The sequence below is a fragment of the Eubalaena glacialis genome, chromosome 3, assembly GCF_028564815.1.
Source record: "Eubalaena glacialis isolate mEubGla1 chromosome 3, mEubGla1.1.hap2.+ XY, whole genome shotgun sequence".
NCBI classification, from domain to species: Eukaryota; Metazoa; Chordata; class Mammalia; order Artiodactyla; family Balaenidae; genus Eubalaena; species Eubalaena glacialis.
Genome location: NC_083718.1, coordinates 16,707,436 through 16,725,714, shown reverse-complemented (window position 1 = coordinate 16,725,714; position 18,279 = coordinate 16,707,436). Strand labels below are relative to the sequence as shown.

General features: G+C 36.8%; 1 protein-coding gene across 3 annotated transcripts in view; it reads left to right on the top strand.

The window, feature by feature from the left end:
* GPATCH2 (G-patch domain containing 2) overlaps positions 1–18,279 on the top strand; it is a 173,204-nt gene that overhangs the window by 109,723 nt on the left and 45,202 nt on the right. For all 3 annotated transcript variants that reach the window (XM_061185304.1, XM_061185305.1, XM_061185306.1), the window contains exon 7: positions 13,365–13,404. In XM_061185304.1, the coding sequence (XP_061041287.1) occupies positions 13,365–13,404 (40 nt within the window). The remainder of the gene's footprint in view (positions 1–13,364; positions 13,405–18,279) is intronic.

Genomic DNA, 18,279 nt, shown 5'->3' with positions numbered 1-18,279 from the left:
CTTTCAGCTTTTTACCATTGACTATGATGTTAGCTGTGGGCTTGTCATATATGGCCTTTACCATGTTGAGGTACATTCATTCCTTCTATTTGTTGAGAGTTTTTATCATGAAAAGATGTTGAATTTTATCATTTGCTTTTTATGCATCTATTAAGATGATCATACAACTTTTATCCTTCATTTGGTTAGTTTGATGTACCACACTTATTAATTAGCAGTTGTTGAACTATCGTTGCATCCCTGGAATAAATCCCACTTGATCATTGTGTATGACCCTGCTGAATTTGTTTTGCTAATACTTTGTTGAAGATTTTTCTATATTCATCGGGAATATTGCCCTGTAATTTTCTTTTCTTGTAGAATCCTCCTCTGGCTTTGGGATCAGGATATAATGCTGGCCTCGTAAAATGAGTTTGAAAGTGTTCCCTCCTCTTTGATTTTTTGGAAGACTTTGAGAAGGATTGGTATTAATTTTTCTTTAAATATTTCATGGAATTCACCAGTGAAGTGATCTGGTCCTGGACTTTTTTTTTTTTTTTTTTTTTTTGCATAGTTTTTGATTACTGGTTCAATCTGCTTCCTAGTAATTGGTCTTAGATTTTCTGTTTCTTCATGATTTCAGTTTTGGTAAATTTTATGTTTCTAGGAATTTCTTCATTTCTTCTAGGTTATCTGATTTGTTGGAATATAATTGCTTATAGTAGTTTCTTGTGATCCTTAGTATTTTTATGTGATCAGTTGTAACAGCTGGGAAAGTATGTAGTTAAGTCCCTTCCAGGGAGAACAAAGATGGGTGTTTTGCCTGCTCCCTCTACACTGAGCTTAGGTGTATTGCCATGAGGGGACGTTGTTCCTGTGTCTGTTTAAAAACTGCTTCTTTGTTTGCTGTAGTCCTGTGGGACTAGTGAATGCAAGGTCCACTGGCTGTCAGAGCCAGGAGATCCAGGGCCTGTCCCTCAGGTGGCAGCTGCAAAAGCTGGGGCACCAGACATGTGTACAAGCTAGCAGCCTGGTTTTATTGTTCCAGCAAGCAGGAGTGAGAAGGCGGGCGAAGTGCCCCCAGCCCCCTGGACTCCGAGGAGGATCGCAGCCAGCCCCTGGATGCATCCTCAGTTAGACTCTAGAACCTCAGACGGCAGCTTATAAGGTTTGCCATCAAAACCCTTCCAGGAAGAGACTGGGAGATGGATGTTTCTAGGCAAACATCCTGCCCGCTTTGGGCTGAACCTTGAGGGATAGCCACAGAGAGTGCTCACGTGCCCATTAAGAACTGCTTCTTTCTTCGCAGTCCTTTGAGTCTCAGCGCTGGGTGCTTTGGGGGCCCTTCCCTCGGGTGGGAGTCTTAAAATTGCCTTTCTTCCACTTGAGAAAAAAAGATGCCCTCCCAGTTCTGATCTTATCTTGGCACATTTCCCTGTAGTGTAAAATCCTCTTGGGTTCCAAACAGGGGGTCATTCATATTGTACTGACATTGATGTTGACAGATTAAATCAAATGACTAAGTCACAAAGTTTTATGCAATTTAGGTAGTTACTAATTCTTTGTTTTCAGCATCTGGTAGATTACTAAAAATACTGCTTAATCTTGAGATCATTGTGTGTGATATTTTTTGGCATAAAACTCTGAAGGAGTTCAATAATCAAGAGTTGGTTCTAACCAAATTCCTTTTACTTCCATGTATCAATTTGTGTGAACAAGGTTTCTGAGCACTCAAATTGTTAAAAATAACAGTAGAATGGATGCTAATGGTAATATTTATCAATGGATATATGAACTAATTTGGGGAGAAAACTTGTTAATGATAGCTTTCTAATAAAATTTTATTTTTATGTTTAGTATTATCAAAATGTATTTATGTTGGTTTAGTTGAGTACTAATGAAAACTATTTCAGCTCTTAAGTAACTGATGGTTATCAACTAACAATTATTATTAGCATTGACTAGCTTATAAACTTTTCAAAATCATTTTTACTCTAGTTTTATAGTCACAGATCCTTAAGGAAATGTTATATGTGTATTTATATACATATGTATGTATGTTATATAGATACACACACACATTTTTGTTGCAGAAGACTATAATAGGATAACTAATAAAAGGCTTTCAAGTATAAAATTATATTACATTAGGATAAACTTCTGTGAACGAGTGAATTGTAAATTGAAAGGATTCAAGGAGAAAAATAAGCCAGGTAAAATTTTCAACTTTTAAAGACGTGCCTGTCCTGGTATCTTTTTTAATGGATCGATGGCTAATATAAAAGCACAATGGTATTTAGAGTCCAGTGTATATATTCAAAAGAGTGGTGCAGTTTATTTTACTTGAAATATCAATATATAAAATTAATAGAAAATGAATCCTTTGCAAATATTTAAATTATGATGAAAATTTTAGATGTCTACATAAAAATATGCAAAGGGAGGATATTTTCATAACTGTTTCAGGCAATATGTGCTCAAAAATGGTTGAAGACACTCTTGTGTAGACTCCGGTCAGGAAAAAATAACGGAATATCCTACAAATAATGGTTTAAACAGAAAGCTGTTTAGTGTACTCATATAACTGGAAGTCGGGAAGTAGATTGTTAGTTGCACAGCTATTGAGGAGGCAATAACAGTATCTGCTACACCCTCCTTTACGGAATCTTTGTTTTTTTCCCCCAAATTTCAACCAGCAATTCTCGATACCTTCTATATTCTCCCTTTGGGTCTTTATTTCTACTTGATTATAGTATTTGTCACATTATTCTCTAGACTGTAGTTATTATATGCATACCTTATTCCTCTAATGAACCATGAATTTGCCAAGGATGGAAGCTTTTTCTTGTTCTTAAATTTCTCATAATATACAATGCAATGCACACATCAAAAATCACTGGCTCTGGGGTCAAGATTATCAAGTTCCACTACTGGCTAGTGGTGAGGAGAAGACCCCCCCCCTTCCTGATACTTGCACAAGAGTATAGGGAAAGTGTAGATGAACTGTGGTTTTGTGTAATCTTTGCTGCACTTACCTCAGAATGCAGAACTGTAAGAATGGCTAAAATAGTCATTCAATTACTAAATATTTAGAAACTTCTAATTGGATAGTAGGCAACAACTACTACTTTCAGTGAATGATTCCTCTAAGTCAATAATTGTTTTGCTTTGGAAGATCAACTACAAAAAATAATCTGATATAGGAATATTTAAAATAATCTTACTTCATAGAATTTCAAGAATTTTATTTTTAATAAATAAGGAAATATTTTACAGGTTCTAATGCAATAACATTTAGGAATTTTCAGTTCCTATGGTCGCGTGGTTAATAAAGTTTAGTGTAGGGCAGCTTGGAAAAGTCTAATCGAAGAAACAGAACTGCTGAGCTGAGGGATGGAAAAGGATGGTTTTAGAGTCATTAGAGCAATACCCAGCATGGTGCTCAGTGTGGAAAAACTCACCTCACTGAAAGTTTTCAGCGCAGTATATGAGAAAACGGAAGTAGGTCATTAAAATGTGAAGAGTTTCTCTAAAGAAGGTATTTTACAATAATTTCAATTATAAAATAAAATTACTTGTAGAAATTTGGTGACCAGCCAACTTTGCTGAGCACAAGTTAGATTATGGAGTCTTGGTTTTAAAGGTAGACTAACGCGTGCTCTGTACAGATATTGAGAAGCCTCAATAAAGAGTGTCAAAACTATGAAAATGTGATTATTTTCACTGTACTAATTGTTTTATATTCCATCTGATAATTATTTCCTTGGAACATGTACCTCTCTTCTTAAAGTCCAATTGTTAATATATGATAAGTTTCTTTTAATGGGAAATATAATGCAAATAAATGAAATATTCATTAAAATAACCATAGAGAGGTACACAAAATGTGACAAGAACCTCAATCCAACTAAAGCAGAGAAATTAGTATCTAATTTCTGAGTAAAAATAACATGTTAAGTTTTGAAACTCACATTTAATTATTCTGTTGACTTTTTGAAAATACAAATATTAAAATCTGCAAAATAAAATTAATATATGACTACCTAGTTTTAAAAAATGTTGGGGCTTCCCTGGTGGCGCAGTGGTTAAGAATCCGCCTGCCAATGCAGGGGACACAGGTTCGAGCCCTGGTCCGGGAAGATCCCACATGCCGCGGAGCAACTAAGCCCACGCACCACAACTACTGAGCCTGTGCTCTAGAGCCCGCGAGTCACAACTACTGAGCCCATGTGCCACAACTACTGAAGCCCGCACACCTAGAGCCCGTGCTCCACAACAAGAGAAGCCACTGCAATGAGAAGCCTGCGCACCACAGTGAAGAGTAGCCCCCACTCGCCGCAACTAGAGAAAGCCCGCGCGCAGCAACAAAGACCCAACGCAGCCAAAAATAAATAAATAAAACAAATAAATTTATAAAAAAATAAAAATATTAAAGGCATCAAATGGGGTTACTTTTTATTCACTCCACCTCCCTTTATGCCTTTATGTATTGATCTGAAATGGTCCAGAATTTTTTCCTTTCCAACATTTTTCCAATCATTTATGAGATGCTTGTTTTTAAATTGAGCAAATATGATTTATTAATTGATTTTTACATTGATATTTATATTTTGCATTTATTTCACTTGAAAGTCTAGGAAATTTACCTGAGGACTTGTATGTAGATCAAAACTTATTTTAAATGCCCATGGGTAACTACTTATACACCTATGATGAATTGCTTTATAAAGCAAATATTCACCCCTTATTTTATCTTTTGTGTAAATATAAAGTTTGCTTAAAGCAAGATTTGCCCGGATGAAAGGTTATGGTCATTGGGAATACTTTTACACTTTGAAATTTAGCATCTATTTCTTTATGGTGAAAGTAACTTCAACTTTAGATTGAGATAAATAAGATAGACTGGATCAATTCCTCCTCTGATTTACTGTGATTCCCTTGAGTAAGTCATTGAGCTTACATATTTCTTAATTTTAATTATAGAGTAGGGATAATAACAGTCCTTTCTTATATGTGACATTTTTACAAAGTACTTATGTGAAATACAGAGAGATTGTTAAACTGGGCATAAGACATTTCACGATGATGATGATGCTGCTGCTGCTGATGCTTTATATTGTAGAGTGTATTTTACTTTTCAGAGCATTGTCATATGCACCACTCTCTTCATTGTTTTTATTAGCTCTCTGAAGCATACATAGTTGGTGTTATACCCCCATTTTATAGAGAACTTGACTTTTCTGAAGTCACACACTCTATTCCACTCAACCAAAAGTCAATTAAAGAAACCAATGTATTAAGCATTTATTACATATTTGATAACACATTAAACCTGTTGGGGGATCCTATAGACATTACCCATGAGTATTGGTGTCTCTACTGACATTTAGGAATAAATAGGTAGTTATTGCAAAAATTCATAGAATAAAAGCTCACATATTACTTTATTCACTGTGTACTATGGGGGAGAAAATTAATACTTATTTTAAACACCCACTATGTGCTGGGTTCTCCGTCTTGTGTAAGCCGCCCCATACTGTAAGAGCAGAGGGATTTATTTTATTTTATAGATGAGGAAGAACCCAAGACTCTCAACGACTTCACCTAGTAGCCAGTAAGTGCCAGAACCTGTGTCCAAACCTAGATCTTTCTGATTCTAAAACCCATGATTTAGCAGCCATGCCAACCTGAACTTCCTGGATTTACACTTGTAGTTTAATGAAATAAATGCCAAGTTTTAGAAGGGCTTCTTGAGATAGTTTTAGAATTGACTTTTTGTTTCATAGAAAAGGTAGTGAATGAGGAATATCTTTACATCCCGGTCATCTGCTCCACAGAATATCAGAACCTGAAAGAATCTTAAAGACCGCATAGCTCAGTGCTCTTTTTCTTCTGTTTTCATATAGAATAACGTGGTGGCTTTAGTTAGTAAAACTCTGCCCTGAACCTCAAGTCATTCATTTATCCATTCATTCTGAAAATATTTATGAGGACCTACTGTGTGTTAGACACTAGGTATACAGTAGTGAATAAGATAGACATCATCGCTGTTCTCATGGTACAACCTAATAGAGATAATAGACATTAATCAGTAAGCACACCCATAAATGTATAATTATATGCTGACCCATAAATTATTTATGATTATTATTATTTATAAATGCTCAAGAGACGTTACTGTATATTGTGCTAAGTACCCTAAAGGAGAACTTTAAAAAGAATTTGAAGTAGACATGGAGATGGAGAAGACTTTTTAGGACAACAAGCTTGAGATGAAATCTCTAGGAACTAAGTGATGGCAAGAAGAGCATTTCAAGCAGAGAGAATGCCACTTTCTGTAATCAAGGAACTAAACAAAGGTTAAAACAAGTGACGGAATGTGAGGGAAGAGATGAGAGGAAAGTGATGAGACTGGAGAAATGCGGGCAGGGACCAGATGATGCTGAGCCTTGCAGGATTCATCAGCATTCTTTCTCCTAAGAGTAGTGGAAAGCCACTTAAGACTTTGGTTTGCTTTTGTTTATGTGTTTTCTTGAGGGTAAGGGTATGAATAACTAAAAATTCAGAATTGAACTTTGAAAGGATCACTCTAGGCCTGCAGTATGATAAATGGATTAAAGTTAGTGGGTGCAAGGAAAGTTGCAACTTTCCAGGTAAAACTTGATAGCTTGGACTCAGGTGGTGCCGGAAATGTTGAGAAGTGAGTGGATTTAAGAGACGCTTATGGACTTGCTGATGGTTTGAATATGAGAGAGAAAGGTGCCCAAGTTGAGTTTTAGTTGTCCATTAGAAGGTTGATGCTGCCACTAGATGAAGATTTGGTCTGTAGCAAAAAGAAGAATATATGAGGTGTTTATGTATTCAGTAAGAAATATAGTAAGCCCATGACATGTTAACACAGATAGCATATTTTTTGAAAAATGACTACCTTTTCCTCTAAAAAGTTAGTGAAAACATGTCATCGTTTTAGCAAATCACTTTACTGTCTGGCCTAACAGAAGCTAGATTCTCGTAGCTGCTTCTGCTTTCAATTTGAAGCATATGAAGAAAATCCAGCCTCACACAGATGTGTAGTTGGGAAAGGAAGAAGTATTTTAATAGCCTTTTCAAAGCATTGTGGATATTCTTTGATACTGCACCAAAACACAGAGGTTTTTTTCTTTTTTTTTTTCCTCAAAGGTTAATTATAATCTGAAAACATATCAATGAGCTTTTTTTCCTCAATGACATTAAAATCTATTGGTCTTGAATTCTGAATGGATCACTTGCACATCATGATTTAGTAAATCATATGTTGGTCATTTGGAAGAACTCACATGCATTAATATCACCACAGCAGACTTTAAGTATTTGGAAACTGTCAAGTTCATGGTGGCATTTACAAGTTTTCTAAAAGTCTGACTCTAGAAAGCTTGAAGTTTATCATGAGTCACAAGTAGTTGTTTTCCTTAACTTTAGAGGCTCAAGTTGTTTCATTTTCAAGAAAATGTCTTCCAAATAGTCAAGTATAGATAACCGTAGTTTATTAGTCATTCTTTTAAGTTAAAAATAGTGCTCCATGAAAACAGTGGCTTTGTTCTGTTTGCATCTCCCACAATCTCACAAGTGCTTTTCTTGAGACAACTGTTGTACTTCACTATGCATCTGAAATACTTTATGTGTACTGCCCATTTCACCACGAATAATTTTCTTAAGTATATTCCAGAGTTGAGATTTAATAAAAAATGTTTACTGCTATGTCAAGAATATTCTTAAGTGAAACTGGCTTTTTTGTTTTCCCCCTGCAAGTTCATGGCAGTGAGGATACAGTGACTACTAGTTCAGTGTTCCAGGGACCTCCTCACTCCCACCCAGGGCTGCATAGAATACACTTTGAAGACAACACTTTGAGAACCACAGGCAGAGACAGAACCAAGAATACCAAAATTCACGTATCATCCTAGGTACTGAAGGTCATGTGGAACTCCCTGTCAATGTCTTCTACATTGACACATGTGCCTTAGTCTTTTGGCATCCTCAGTTGTAGTTGCTACCAAGATCTAGTTCTTACCTAGCATATGGCTTCTTCTTAATATGCTATCCTCTCACCTTAATTTTTTTTCCCATGCCTTGATCCATGAAACCCTATTATAGAATATTGAGTTAGGAGTTTAACAGACATTTCTACTTCCCCATTCCTCAACCCGCCCCCCCCCCTTTCTGTTATATACTTCTTCATACTTACAAGTCTCTTTAATAAAACAGTTATGGTTCACAAGGAAGATGTTCAGTGTAGAAGATTATATTCCATTTCCAAAGTTAATTCGAATTTTCAGTGATAATCTGTAAACTAGTGGTGTCCAATAGAACTTTTCACAGTAATGGAAATGTTCTATATCTGCACTGCTGATTATGGTAGCTGCTAACCATGTCTGTCTAGAGCACTTGAAATGTGGCTAATGCAACTGAGGAACTTAATTTTTAATATTCATTTAAATAGCCATATATGGCTAGTAACTACCATATTAGAGAGCACAAGTTTAGACCATTATGTGTACAGGACACACTAAGTTAGTATAAAATTATGCCTCTGAGTCAAAAAATAGGAACTCTATAAAAAATAGAAACTCTAAAAACCAAAATCTGTATTATAAACTACTGTAGCTCTTTCCTTTTGAAAAGTACTTCTTTAGGAGACCTCAGTTAAGAATTTTGAGTTTGGTTTTGTCCTTTTGCATAGCTGTAATATCATTTCACTTCTCATGAAATCCTGTACATTTCTGCTACTTGTAGTTCAGCACCGTGGGTGAGGGCAAGGGATTAAGGAACAGTGAGAAGGAATCAGTGTGGAACTCTGCGTCTGCAGAGATTTTAGTTCAAAAAACCTTGTTCCCTAAAGCTTTATTATCTACTTCTTACTTAAAAGGAAAACAAAAAACTCTCTTCTACTCCACAGTTACCGACCACATTGCTCTGCTAAAAAAGAAAGCCATAGCGAGGGCTCCATAGGTGATGGCTAGTCCCATTATCAACAGGGCAAGTGAGGATTAAATGAAATAATGTGTGTCAGGCTCAGTTCTTAGACATCCCCAAACTGCATCTGTATCCTAGAGGGAGAAGTGAGCCCAGAAACCACTTGCAGCCCCTCGGAATCTTGAGAACAGACAAGCCATCCAGCTCTGTCTCTAGGTCTAGCCATCCCCGGCAATTGATCAATTTCAGACTCTTCTGTGTCCCCTCCTCCCAGGTGTGCGTTTCACTGTTAGCCCCCTCCCTCGTAAGTCCCCTTGGGAATCTTGGCTCCAGTGTAAATAAATGCCTCTACAACTTCATCCTCTTTCACGCCCTTTTTTCCTCTGCTGTCTTTGCATATTTATTTGACTCTTTGGCTTTCAAGGACACTACTTTCTCTAGATTTCCTGATTTGTTCATGTTTTCACTAAAAAGTTATTAAGTAAACTTTACATTCCATGAGTACATTAAAAAAGAGAAAAAAAGAAAACGGAGCAAAAGAGAAAAACTCAGCTCCCCCAAATTACGATAACTGAAGGCAATGAAAGAGAATGGTGGTTAAAAATCCAGGGTGTGGAATCAGACAGCCTCGGTCGCAATCTTGACTCCAGTGCCTGCTAGCTTTGTGACCTTGAATAGCAATAGCACTCTTCCGTAAGGTGTGAGGTTTGAATGAGATAATCTACATATGACCGTTACAATGGTTCCCAGTAGATATCTAACATTTACTGAGATACCGAGTTGTGGGAGTGTTTTTACTGCTACTTCTATTATTACTACCACTACATTTTCTTCCAGCTACTATTACTGTTCTGTTACTACAATTATGATCAGTATCCCTTTCTTAAGGACCTCCAATTTTTTTTATCAGGATAAATAAACAACTACAGTATATGAATATAACTGCTTTAATGGAGACATGTGCAAAGATATTGAAAGTTTAGACAAGGAAACATCTAAACCTGACAGGGTGAGTTAGACAGTCACCTGTGCCAGTCTTTTTTTCTGCCTCAACTTCTGCTACCCTAATTGGTGACAATATGTATAATAGTTAAAAGGAACATGAGCTTTGGAATTGAATATATAGGTTTGAATTCCAGCTCTGCTACTTTGTTACGAAATCTCTGGCAAATCACTCAACCTCTCTGAGCCTGTTTCTTCATTTGCAAAATGGGGGTAGCACCTATCTCGAGGGATTCTTTAAAGATTAAACGAGAACACTGCCTGTCTTTCAGTAAAGCTCAATAAATGTTGGGTTCTCCAGTTGAAACTCTCATACTTTGAGTCACTTTCACCAGGAAGAGTTCAGTGCCTTCAAAGAATCACCTGCTTAGCTTAAGCCCACCAAGAATAATCTCCCCTTCTTAAAGCCAGTTGTGCCATAAAACACAACCTAATTGTAGGGGTGACTATCCCATCATATTCACAGGTCGTTCCTACATTCAAAGAGAGCAAGTTGTACAAGGGTGTGGATCACTGGGGGTCCTCTTAGAATTCTGCCTACCATCCTGCTCCATAAACTCCTAACCTTGGATCAATCTGTCCAGCTACCCACATCCACTGCTCCTCTGCTGAGCACTGCTGAATCAGATCACACAGAGTGAAGTGAGTCAGAAAGAGGAAAACGAATACCACATGCTAACACATATACATGAAATCTAAAACAAAAACGGTTCTGATGAACCTAGGGGCAGGACAGGAATAAAGACGTAGACGTAGAGAATGGACTTGAGGACACAGGGAAGGGGAAGGGGAAGCTGGGACGAAGTGAGAGAGTGGCACTGACGTATATACACTACCAAATGTACAATAGCTAGCTAGTGAGAAGCAGCCGCATAGCACAGGGAGATCAGCTCGGTGCTTTGTGACCACCTAGAGGGGGTGGGATAGGGAAGGTGCTAAAGAGACGCAAGAGGGAAGGGATATGGGGATATATGTATACGTATAGCTGATTCACTTTGTTATACAGCAGAAACTAACACCACATTGTAAAGCAATCATACTCCAATAAAGATGTTAAAAAAAATTAAAAATAAAATTTAAAAAAAGATTATATGATTTGTTGCTACACAGATATATTATCTTGAACTTCAGTAGATCTTTCAGCAGTGCTTTAGCATGACCTTCCATAACATTTTATGTGTCCCCCAAAGCTATTCTATGTCTTGTCACCAAGCCCCTGTTATAAGCTGCCCACCTCCCCACTGCCCCCAAGAATTTGACCTTTTCTTCAACTTTCCAAAGTAAGGCTGTTAGTCACAAATTTGGATGAACTTATCCAAATATACCTTCTTTCACTTTCCTTTGTCTTAGTATTAGAGGAAAAGATTTTTCTTCTGTCCAAGGCTGATTCCAGCACCTGTGTCTTTGATTGGAAGGAACATTTTTTTTCTTCCAAAAACTTCTTTCATTATATACTACATTTTTAAACCTCTTCTTTCCATTTTTTTCTGCTCTGTCTCTCTCCCTCTCATACTTTGAAAGCCTAACTTGTAGAAAGAGTGGATTATACTATGCTCACTTTACTTCCTCACATCCCACTTCTTCTGTACCCACCTATGACACTATAATCCAGATTCTTCCCACACCACTTCCTGGACACTTCTCTGGAAAAGGTCACCAGTACATAGAAATAATAACAAAGGAAGAAAAACAAATTAACTGTCAACTTTAGGAGAAACAAAAAGAAAAATTCAGCAGCACAAAGTATTCATGCAGTCGTAATATCTGTATTCACAACTGATTAACTAAAAATGGTGTTATAACTGGAAATAGGGGTTTGGGAGTTATAAAAGAGCTAAATTTACAATAATAGGAAGTCAATTATTAATGTCTAAAATCAATCACAAAATATCAGTATAACCATATTCTGTAGAAATACATCATTAAATACCAAAAGAAAAGGCAGAAAGAGTTGACAGTGGTTTCTCTGAACAGAGCTTAGGGGTCAGGATAGATGAAACAAACACTTTTTGTTTATTTGTTTTGTTTTAACTGTGTGTATGCATTTGATTTTCTAAAAAATATTTTTCTTTAAAGAAAAAAGGTACAATCCATAGCAGAGGGGAAATTTATCAGTCAAGTTGTCAGGGAGCTGCAGTAAATAGTTAGTTGCTAGTTGGTGATTAATCCACATGTCATTTACAAATAGCAGTAAGTGTCCATTCCCACAGCAAAAATGGAATCTGACCTGCCAAAGAGCATGACTGTCTATGAGCTTGAGAAATGTTCCAGTAAGAGCATAGACAAAATAAGAGCATATTAATATAGAGGCTGTTTATTCCCAGGTTTTAGTACCGCAGAGGAGAATGCATAGAAGTGTTGGAGGGAACCAGGAAATGTGCCCTTTCCACGTGAGCCCTTTGTCCTTTGCGGTATGGTATGCTGAGCACCTTGGGCAAATAACCTAGCATTCAAGCCTCAATCATTCCTGCAGCTGGAACACGAGAATAACCTTGTAAGGTTTTTGTGAGGATGGGAAATAATACATACATGTCATGTGTCTAAAGAGTGCTTGGCACACACCTGTACTCAATATGATGATTCATGAAAAAATAGATAGCATTAATAATAATATTAGTATCATTCCCTATGATTGTGGGCTTTTACTGGCTTATTTCCCACAATGTCTCTCTCGATTTCCTTGATGTTTACAGTTAGTTTTTAAGCAGAATACTGGCCAGATGACTGGGCACACAGCTAATGATAACTCCTGTTGAAAAGGTATCACCAGATAGACTATTAAAAGTCCAAGTTGCAGCTGGAACAGTATGGGTGGGCCAGGCAGGGTGAGGCACAGTGCAAGAACGGAACGCTTCAACTGTGCCATGACTTATATATCTCCAGTGTTGTTGTTGAATTTGTTCTCAGCCAGAATCCAGAATCCCATGGAAGGAATGGGAGCAAGGTACCTTCAGCTGATGCTTTAGAATTCACATCAAGGGCTTTGTGTGATTGTTGCTCGGGACATAGCCAGAGGATATAATATTCTTGTATTTTTAATGTTTTTTAAAACTCCAACAATCAAAAGGTCATCATTTGTTATAATGATGCTGTAATTAAGTTGTGGTAAATGATAGCATTTGTAGAGTTTATAACCAGAATTGATTCATAAAATGAATACAGTCCCAGCAGTTTATGTTAACATAATTAAATGAAAATGTAATTCTGAGTTTGCTGATTAAACTGAAAATTACTGGGTTATGAGCACTCTTACATTTCTGTCAAAATTGGTGTAAGTCTAGAATTACATGAAATATCCAGTAAAATACAGCATATTTTAAGGCTCTGTTGCTGGTGGTGGATACATTTCTTACAGCACATGCAGACCGATCACGTGAGAGCATGTGCTTTTAGTGAGTTTCCTGCTAACTCCTTTTCTCTTTCCTCTGCAGCCATTGGTTTAGCCCTGGGGCTAGGACAGAGCATGGCCAGGTAAGGAACATTCTAATCCAAAAGGAAGTTACTCAGTCTTTCAAATATTTAACTATCTCCCTTCAAGGTAGTAGATCAGTTTTATGAGAAAGGATAAAACCCCAGGTTATTTAAAAAGGAGTTCATTGTGCCGGTGCTAATACACTGACCACGTGATCCTCAAAAAGCATCAGAGTTCTCCCTTACTGCCCCCTTCCTCAGTCACACGTGTCACCTCCATGGAAAGGCTCTAGAATTCACTAGCTTGTAGGACTTCACCATTTACCTATATTTTCCGCAAAGTTAAGATACCAAAATAGTACATACGCTTGAAAAAATTGCTTTGTATTAAACAAGATCAACCAGCAAGAGAATATTTTTATTTTTGAAGTTTAGAAGGTGATAATGGTTTCTTACAAGTTTATGTTATATTTCTAAGTGAGTTTTTTTCTTTTTAATTTTTTATTAGTTTCATGGCAGCACAATGATTAGTTGACTTAGCAAGAACTTGACATTCATTTTGGTTAACTTTACATATAAAATAAGTAGTCTATCTTCTTTGTTGAATGTGTTAATTCTCTCTCTGCAGTGTGATAAGGTAATTTAGGGCTTAAAATTTTGATAAGTTTTAAAGCATATATGTTTTAGGCTTTGCATCCTTGTTAAGCCTTTTTTTTTTTTCATTGTGGATTATAAGAGTTATTTTTTAAGTGGGTCAATAGTATGATATGTAAGAAATACCTTTAAATATATGCGAATGAAAAGCCTCAAATCCACAGGGATCATTTCTTCTGAGGGGTAGGTAGGTAGGTAGGTAGGTCGGTAAAGAGGAGATTGTGCTTAGTAGTGGTAATTGGTAACATTATTTTATGTATTGGTGATGTCTTATTTCTTAAGCTGGGCAGCAGGTCCAGAGTTGGTTGCACATACCATAGTTCCCTTTTCTTATAAAAGGAAAGTGCCATATACTTCATTATAAGCCATACTATATTTCTTAACACACATGAATCTAATTAAAGAAAAATATGTGAATTCAGTTTAATGATTTTTTGTAAACTTGGCCTTTTTCCATGAGAGCAATTTGCACTTTAAATATATTTCTCACGTTAATAATAGAATATATACCATTATTTCTAAAGTTTTGGAAATTAACTAGGCTACGTTGCATCTGCATCTGCAGTGTCTTTGTTCAGAATGTAAAACTTAGACTTTCTGCTTTCCCAAATGGTTCATACCCTCTATGTAAAATGATTACAGTAAGATTCTGCTTCTAGTAGTAAGTCGCATCAGGATATAGTTTATCCCCAAATACGATTTTGTAAAGATCATTTTCCACCTTCTAGAATTTGAGAAATACTAAAGTAATGTTATAAATCTGTGCTTTAGATTATAGTGTAACTGGTTGCTTCCAGCCAGACTTTTTTTCTGTAATTAAAAATTAGCGAATAGCTAAGAACATATAGAGAAGAAAGTTGACCAATCTCTTTTTTTTTTTTTTTTTAATTTTTAAATATTTTAGACAAATTTTTGAATCACGCTTTGGCTTAAACTTTGATATACCATTTCAGATTTTTATCTTGACTAGATAGGTTATTAGTTAATGAACACAGTTGATTCTTGTTATTTGTAATAGCTATGTTCTATGAGGTTGATAAGAATACTAACGTAGCAAATACTGAAAAATCGCTCCCAGGAAAAATACAAGGTTAGGTTCCTGAGAATCTCTGGTCACAACATTTTCATTAACTAATCAATACATATCCTTATTTGATGTGTGTTTCTGTTTAAAGACACCTTATTTAATATATATATTATGAATTCATTAACACTGAACTCATGGCCAGCAGCACTATAACTTATTCCTGAAGGGAGCTTGTCTAATGCACATATTTTCTCTATACAGCCCATCACAACCTTCGTGCACTGGGGAACACTAGACAGCAGTTCAGCACGATACTAGGAGGCTATTTTAAACAATGAAGATAAAAACAAGGAAAAAAATGCAAAAAAACATAGCACTGAATGGACCTCGAAAAAGACACTTGTTTACAGTATGAAAGCTGAAACAAGAAGACAGACATCACCTTGTCAGACCTCAGCTGAGAATATGCGCTACAGGGGACTCAAATTTCTGTCACTCTGCGCATGTCTGCCAATGACTGCTAAAGCACCAGAAGTATTGATTTTGGTGTTACAAATAAATTTTAGCAAATAGGTGAATTTGCAAGCACAGAATCCATGAATAACGAGTAACAGTTGCACATATACGTGTGTATACAAATACACATACAAACTACTCATGTTTTGAGGGATAAAAATTTCTTATTCAACTTAGACCTAACTTTAGCACAGTAAACTATTGGCTAAACCTAGGTCCAAGTGATAAAATGCAAGACCATGAAAAAGTATAAAATCCTTCAATATACTGTTGAATGAATGACTATTAGCATGCATGAACACCTTTTGTTTTTCCCATACCAACTTACCAACATAAAGAAATGATAATATTAACCCCACTTTTGAAATCCCACCCCTCACTGCTTTCCCCACCTTATGATTCCCCTTTCTGTTCTTTAGTGCAAAGTCCCATTTCCATTTACATCATGCATACTCAGCGTTTCTTTATCACACGTTTAGTAAATCACTGTTGTCCATCAGCCATTATCTCTCAGGTACTCTTTATTTTTACAAAAAGAGGTATTTATATAGACAACATAGCTTTTCCTCCGAGGTGGGTAGCATCTGGGGCAGGAAAGCAGTAACTACAGGATGTTGGTAAATGTTTGAGAAAACCACAGAGAGGGCACCACGGAGGCCACAAAAGAGAAAAGTGAAAGGTGGCTCAGTAGTAGAAGCAAGGAGACAGAAGCAGCTGCAGGAAGCCTCATTTTGTGTGTGTTTTTTTAATTCTGAGTGTTTTCCTCCTTGAATATCTAATGGTGTGATATTTTTGACTGAGTTTAGTATCTTAAGGAGCCATAGGTCATTGTTTAGAGATTACTTAGTTCTCCTTTTAAGGTGAGGACCCTGTGAAAGGCCAAGTGCGGAGAGACTTGAAATTCTTTTGTAGACATTTGAGGAGTTACCTGAAAAGTGGCTGCTAATCGGAAACAGTCTTGAGCTTGAATGCCTTCTGAATATCAGGTGGTAAAGAAAGGATTGCCGTGGAATAAGAATTCCGCTCTTTGCTTTTTCCTCTTGTGCTAGGAATGTGACACGTTTAACAATCTTTTTAAAATATCATGAATAGCCACAGAAATTCTCAGCTCCCTTTCTGTCACAGGGGCAACCGTGATCCACTTGGAACATTTCTCTTCCTGGTTTCATTTATTCAGCAGATTTTAAAACTGCGTACCTTTTGTAAACTTCACATTGTACTAGGTTTTGTGTTTATGAATGTTCATGTCATTCTTATGTGAGTCATTTTTTAATATACATCTGCAGGTCACTCACTAATAAGGGAATTGTCTCTCCGTTTGGCCTAAGTCCAGCAATCTGAGAGTCAGAAGGTAAGAAGCACTTCGCACCATATTCAGAAGTTCTGTTATTAATCGGAGTTGATGGTGTTGAGTCGGAGCCCTGAAAACTGACCTCACTTGTGACACTGATAGGAGTCCAAGGAAACAGGAGAAGTTAGCAGTAAGAGGGGTGAAGAATCTTTCAAAACCTGAAGAGCTCCTCTTGCTTATCAGAGCAGAGCTCCAGGACTCTTGTGTCTTTTATCATGAATTCCTGATCTGATGCCCCTCCTACCCCCTGCCGCCCTTTTTTTTTGTTCTTTGGGGCCAAGCAGACACGTGTTGGGAATCTTTCAAATACAAATGTATGTTTTCTATTAAAATAACACTCTGGATTAATTTTTTCATCTTCGCCCCTTAAAAGATCTAGGTTCCCATAGTAACCTGTTAAATTCATGACCCAGAGATCTGAGTCTGTATTTTTCTCTCTGAGCTTGATTTTAAATTTGCAAAGATACACCCAGACTTATAATTTTATTGATAGAATGAGATAATTTTGTGATGACTTCTTTTTTTTTTTAAGTCTTCTCATTTTAGTCTCATAGCAAGTCTCTGAAGCAGTATTTTTTTTTTTTAATAAATGTATTTATTTATTTATTTTTGGCTGTGTTGGGTCTTCGTTTCTGTGCGAGGGCTTTCTCTAGTTGCGGCGAGCGGGGGCCACTCTTCATCGCTGTGCACGGGCCTCTCACTATCGCGGCCTCTCTTGTTGCGGAGCACAGGCTCCAGACGCGCAGGCTCAGTAGTTGTGGCTCACGGGCCTAGCTGCTCTGCGGCATGTGGGATCCTCCCAGACCAGGGCTCGAACCCGTGTCCCCTGCATTGGCAGGCAGATTCTCAACCACTGCTCCACCAGGGAAGCCCTGTGGTGACTTTTTCATATAAATGCATTATATTAAATAATTCCAATATTTGTCTCTTTTTATATACAAAGCCCATCAAAACTATAAATTTGAGGAAGAAAAGAAATTCTCATGTGAATCTAATAGAAGGACCTCTAACCTCAGAGTTCAGAGAAGTTGCTATCTCATTTTAGTTCATCCAGGTGGTGGCCTCTCTGAGGACTATCCAGACCTAGTAGGTATAGCCTAATATTTATTTTGGTCATTATAGTTGCATTTTTTAAAAACTAAACTGTAGAATTCTTTTCTTATTTCAGAACATATGTTTGGGATTTTTTGAGTTCTTTGTTTAAACTGTTTTAACACAAATATCAGGAATAGTGTTCACATATCCGTCTTATCTAACAATTAGAAAAGTTAGTTAACCAGTACTATTAATTGAAGGTGGAGGTAGAGATTTTATCATGTCACCTCTAGCTATCTGTGTCACAAATGTTGGTTTGTATATGTTTTTTTACAAAAGCACTAGAATTAGA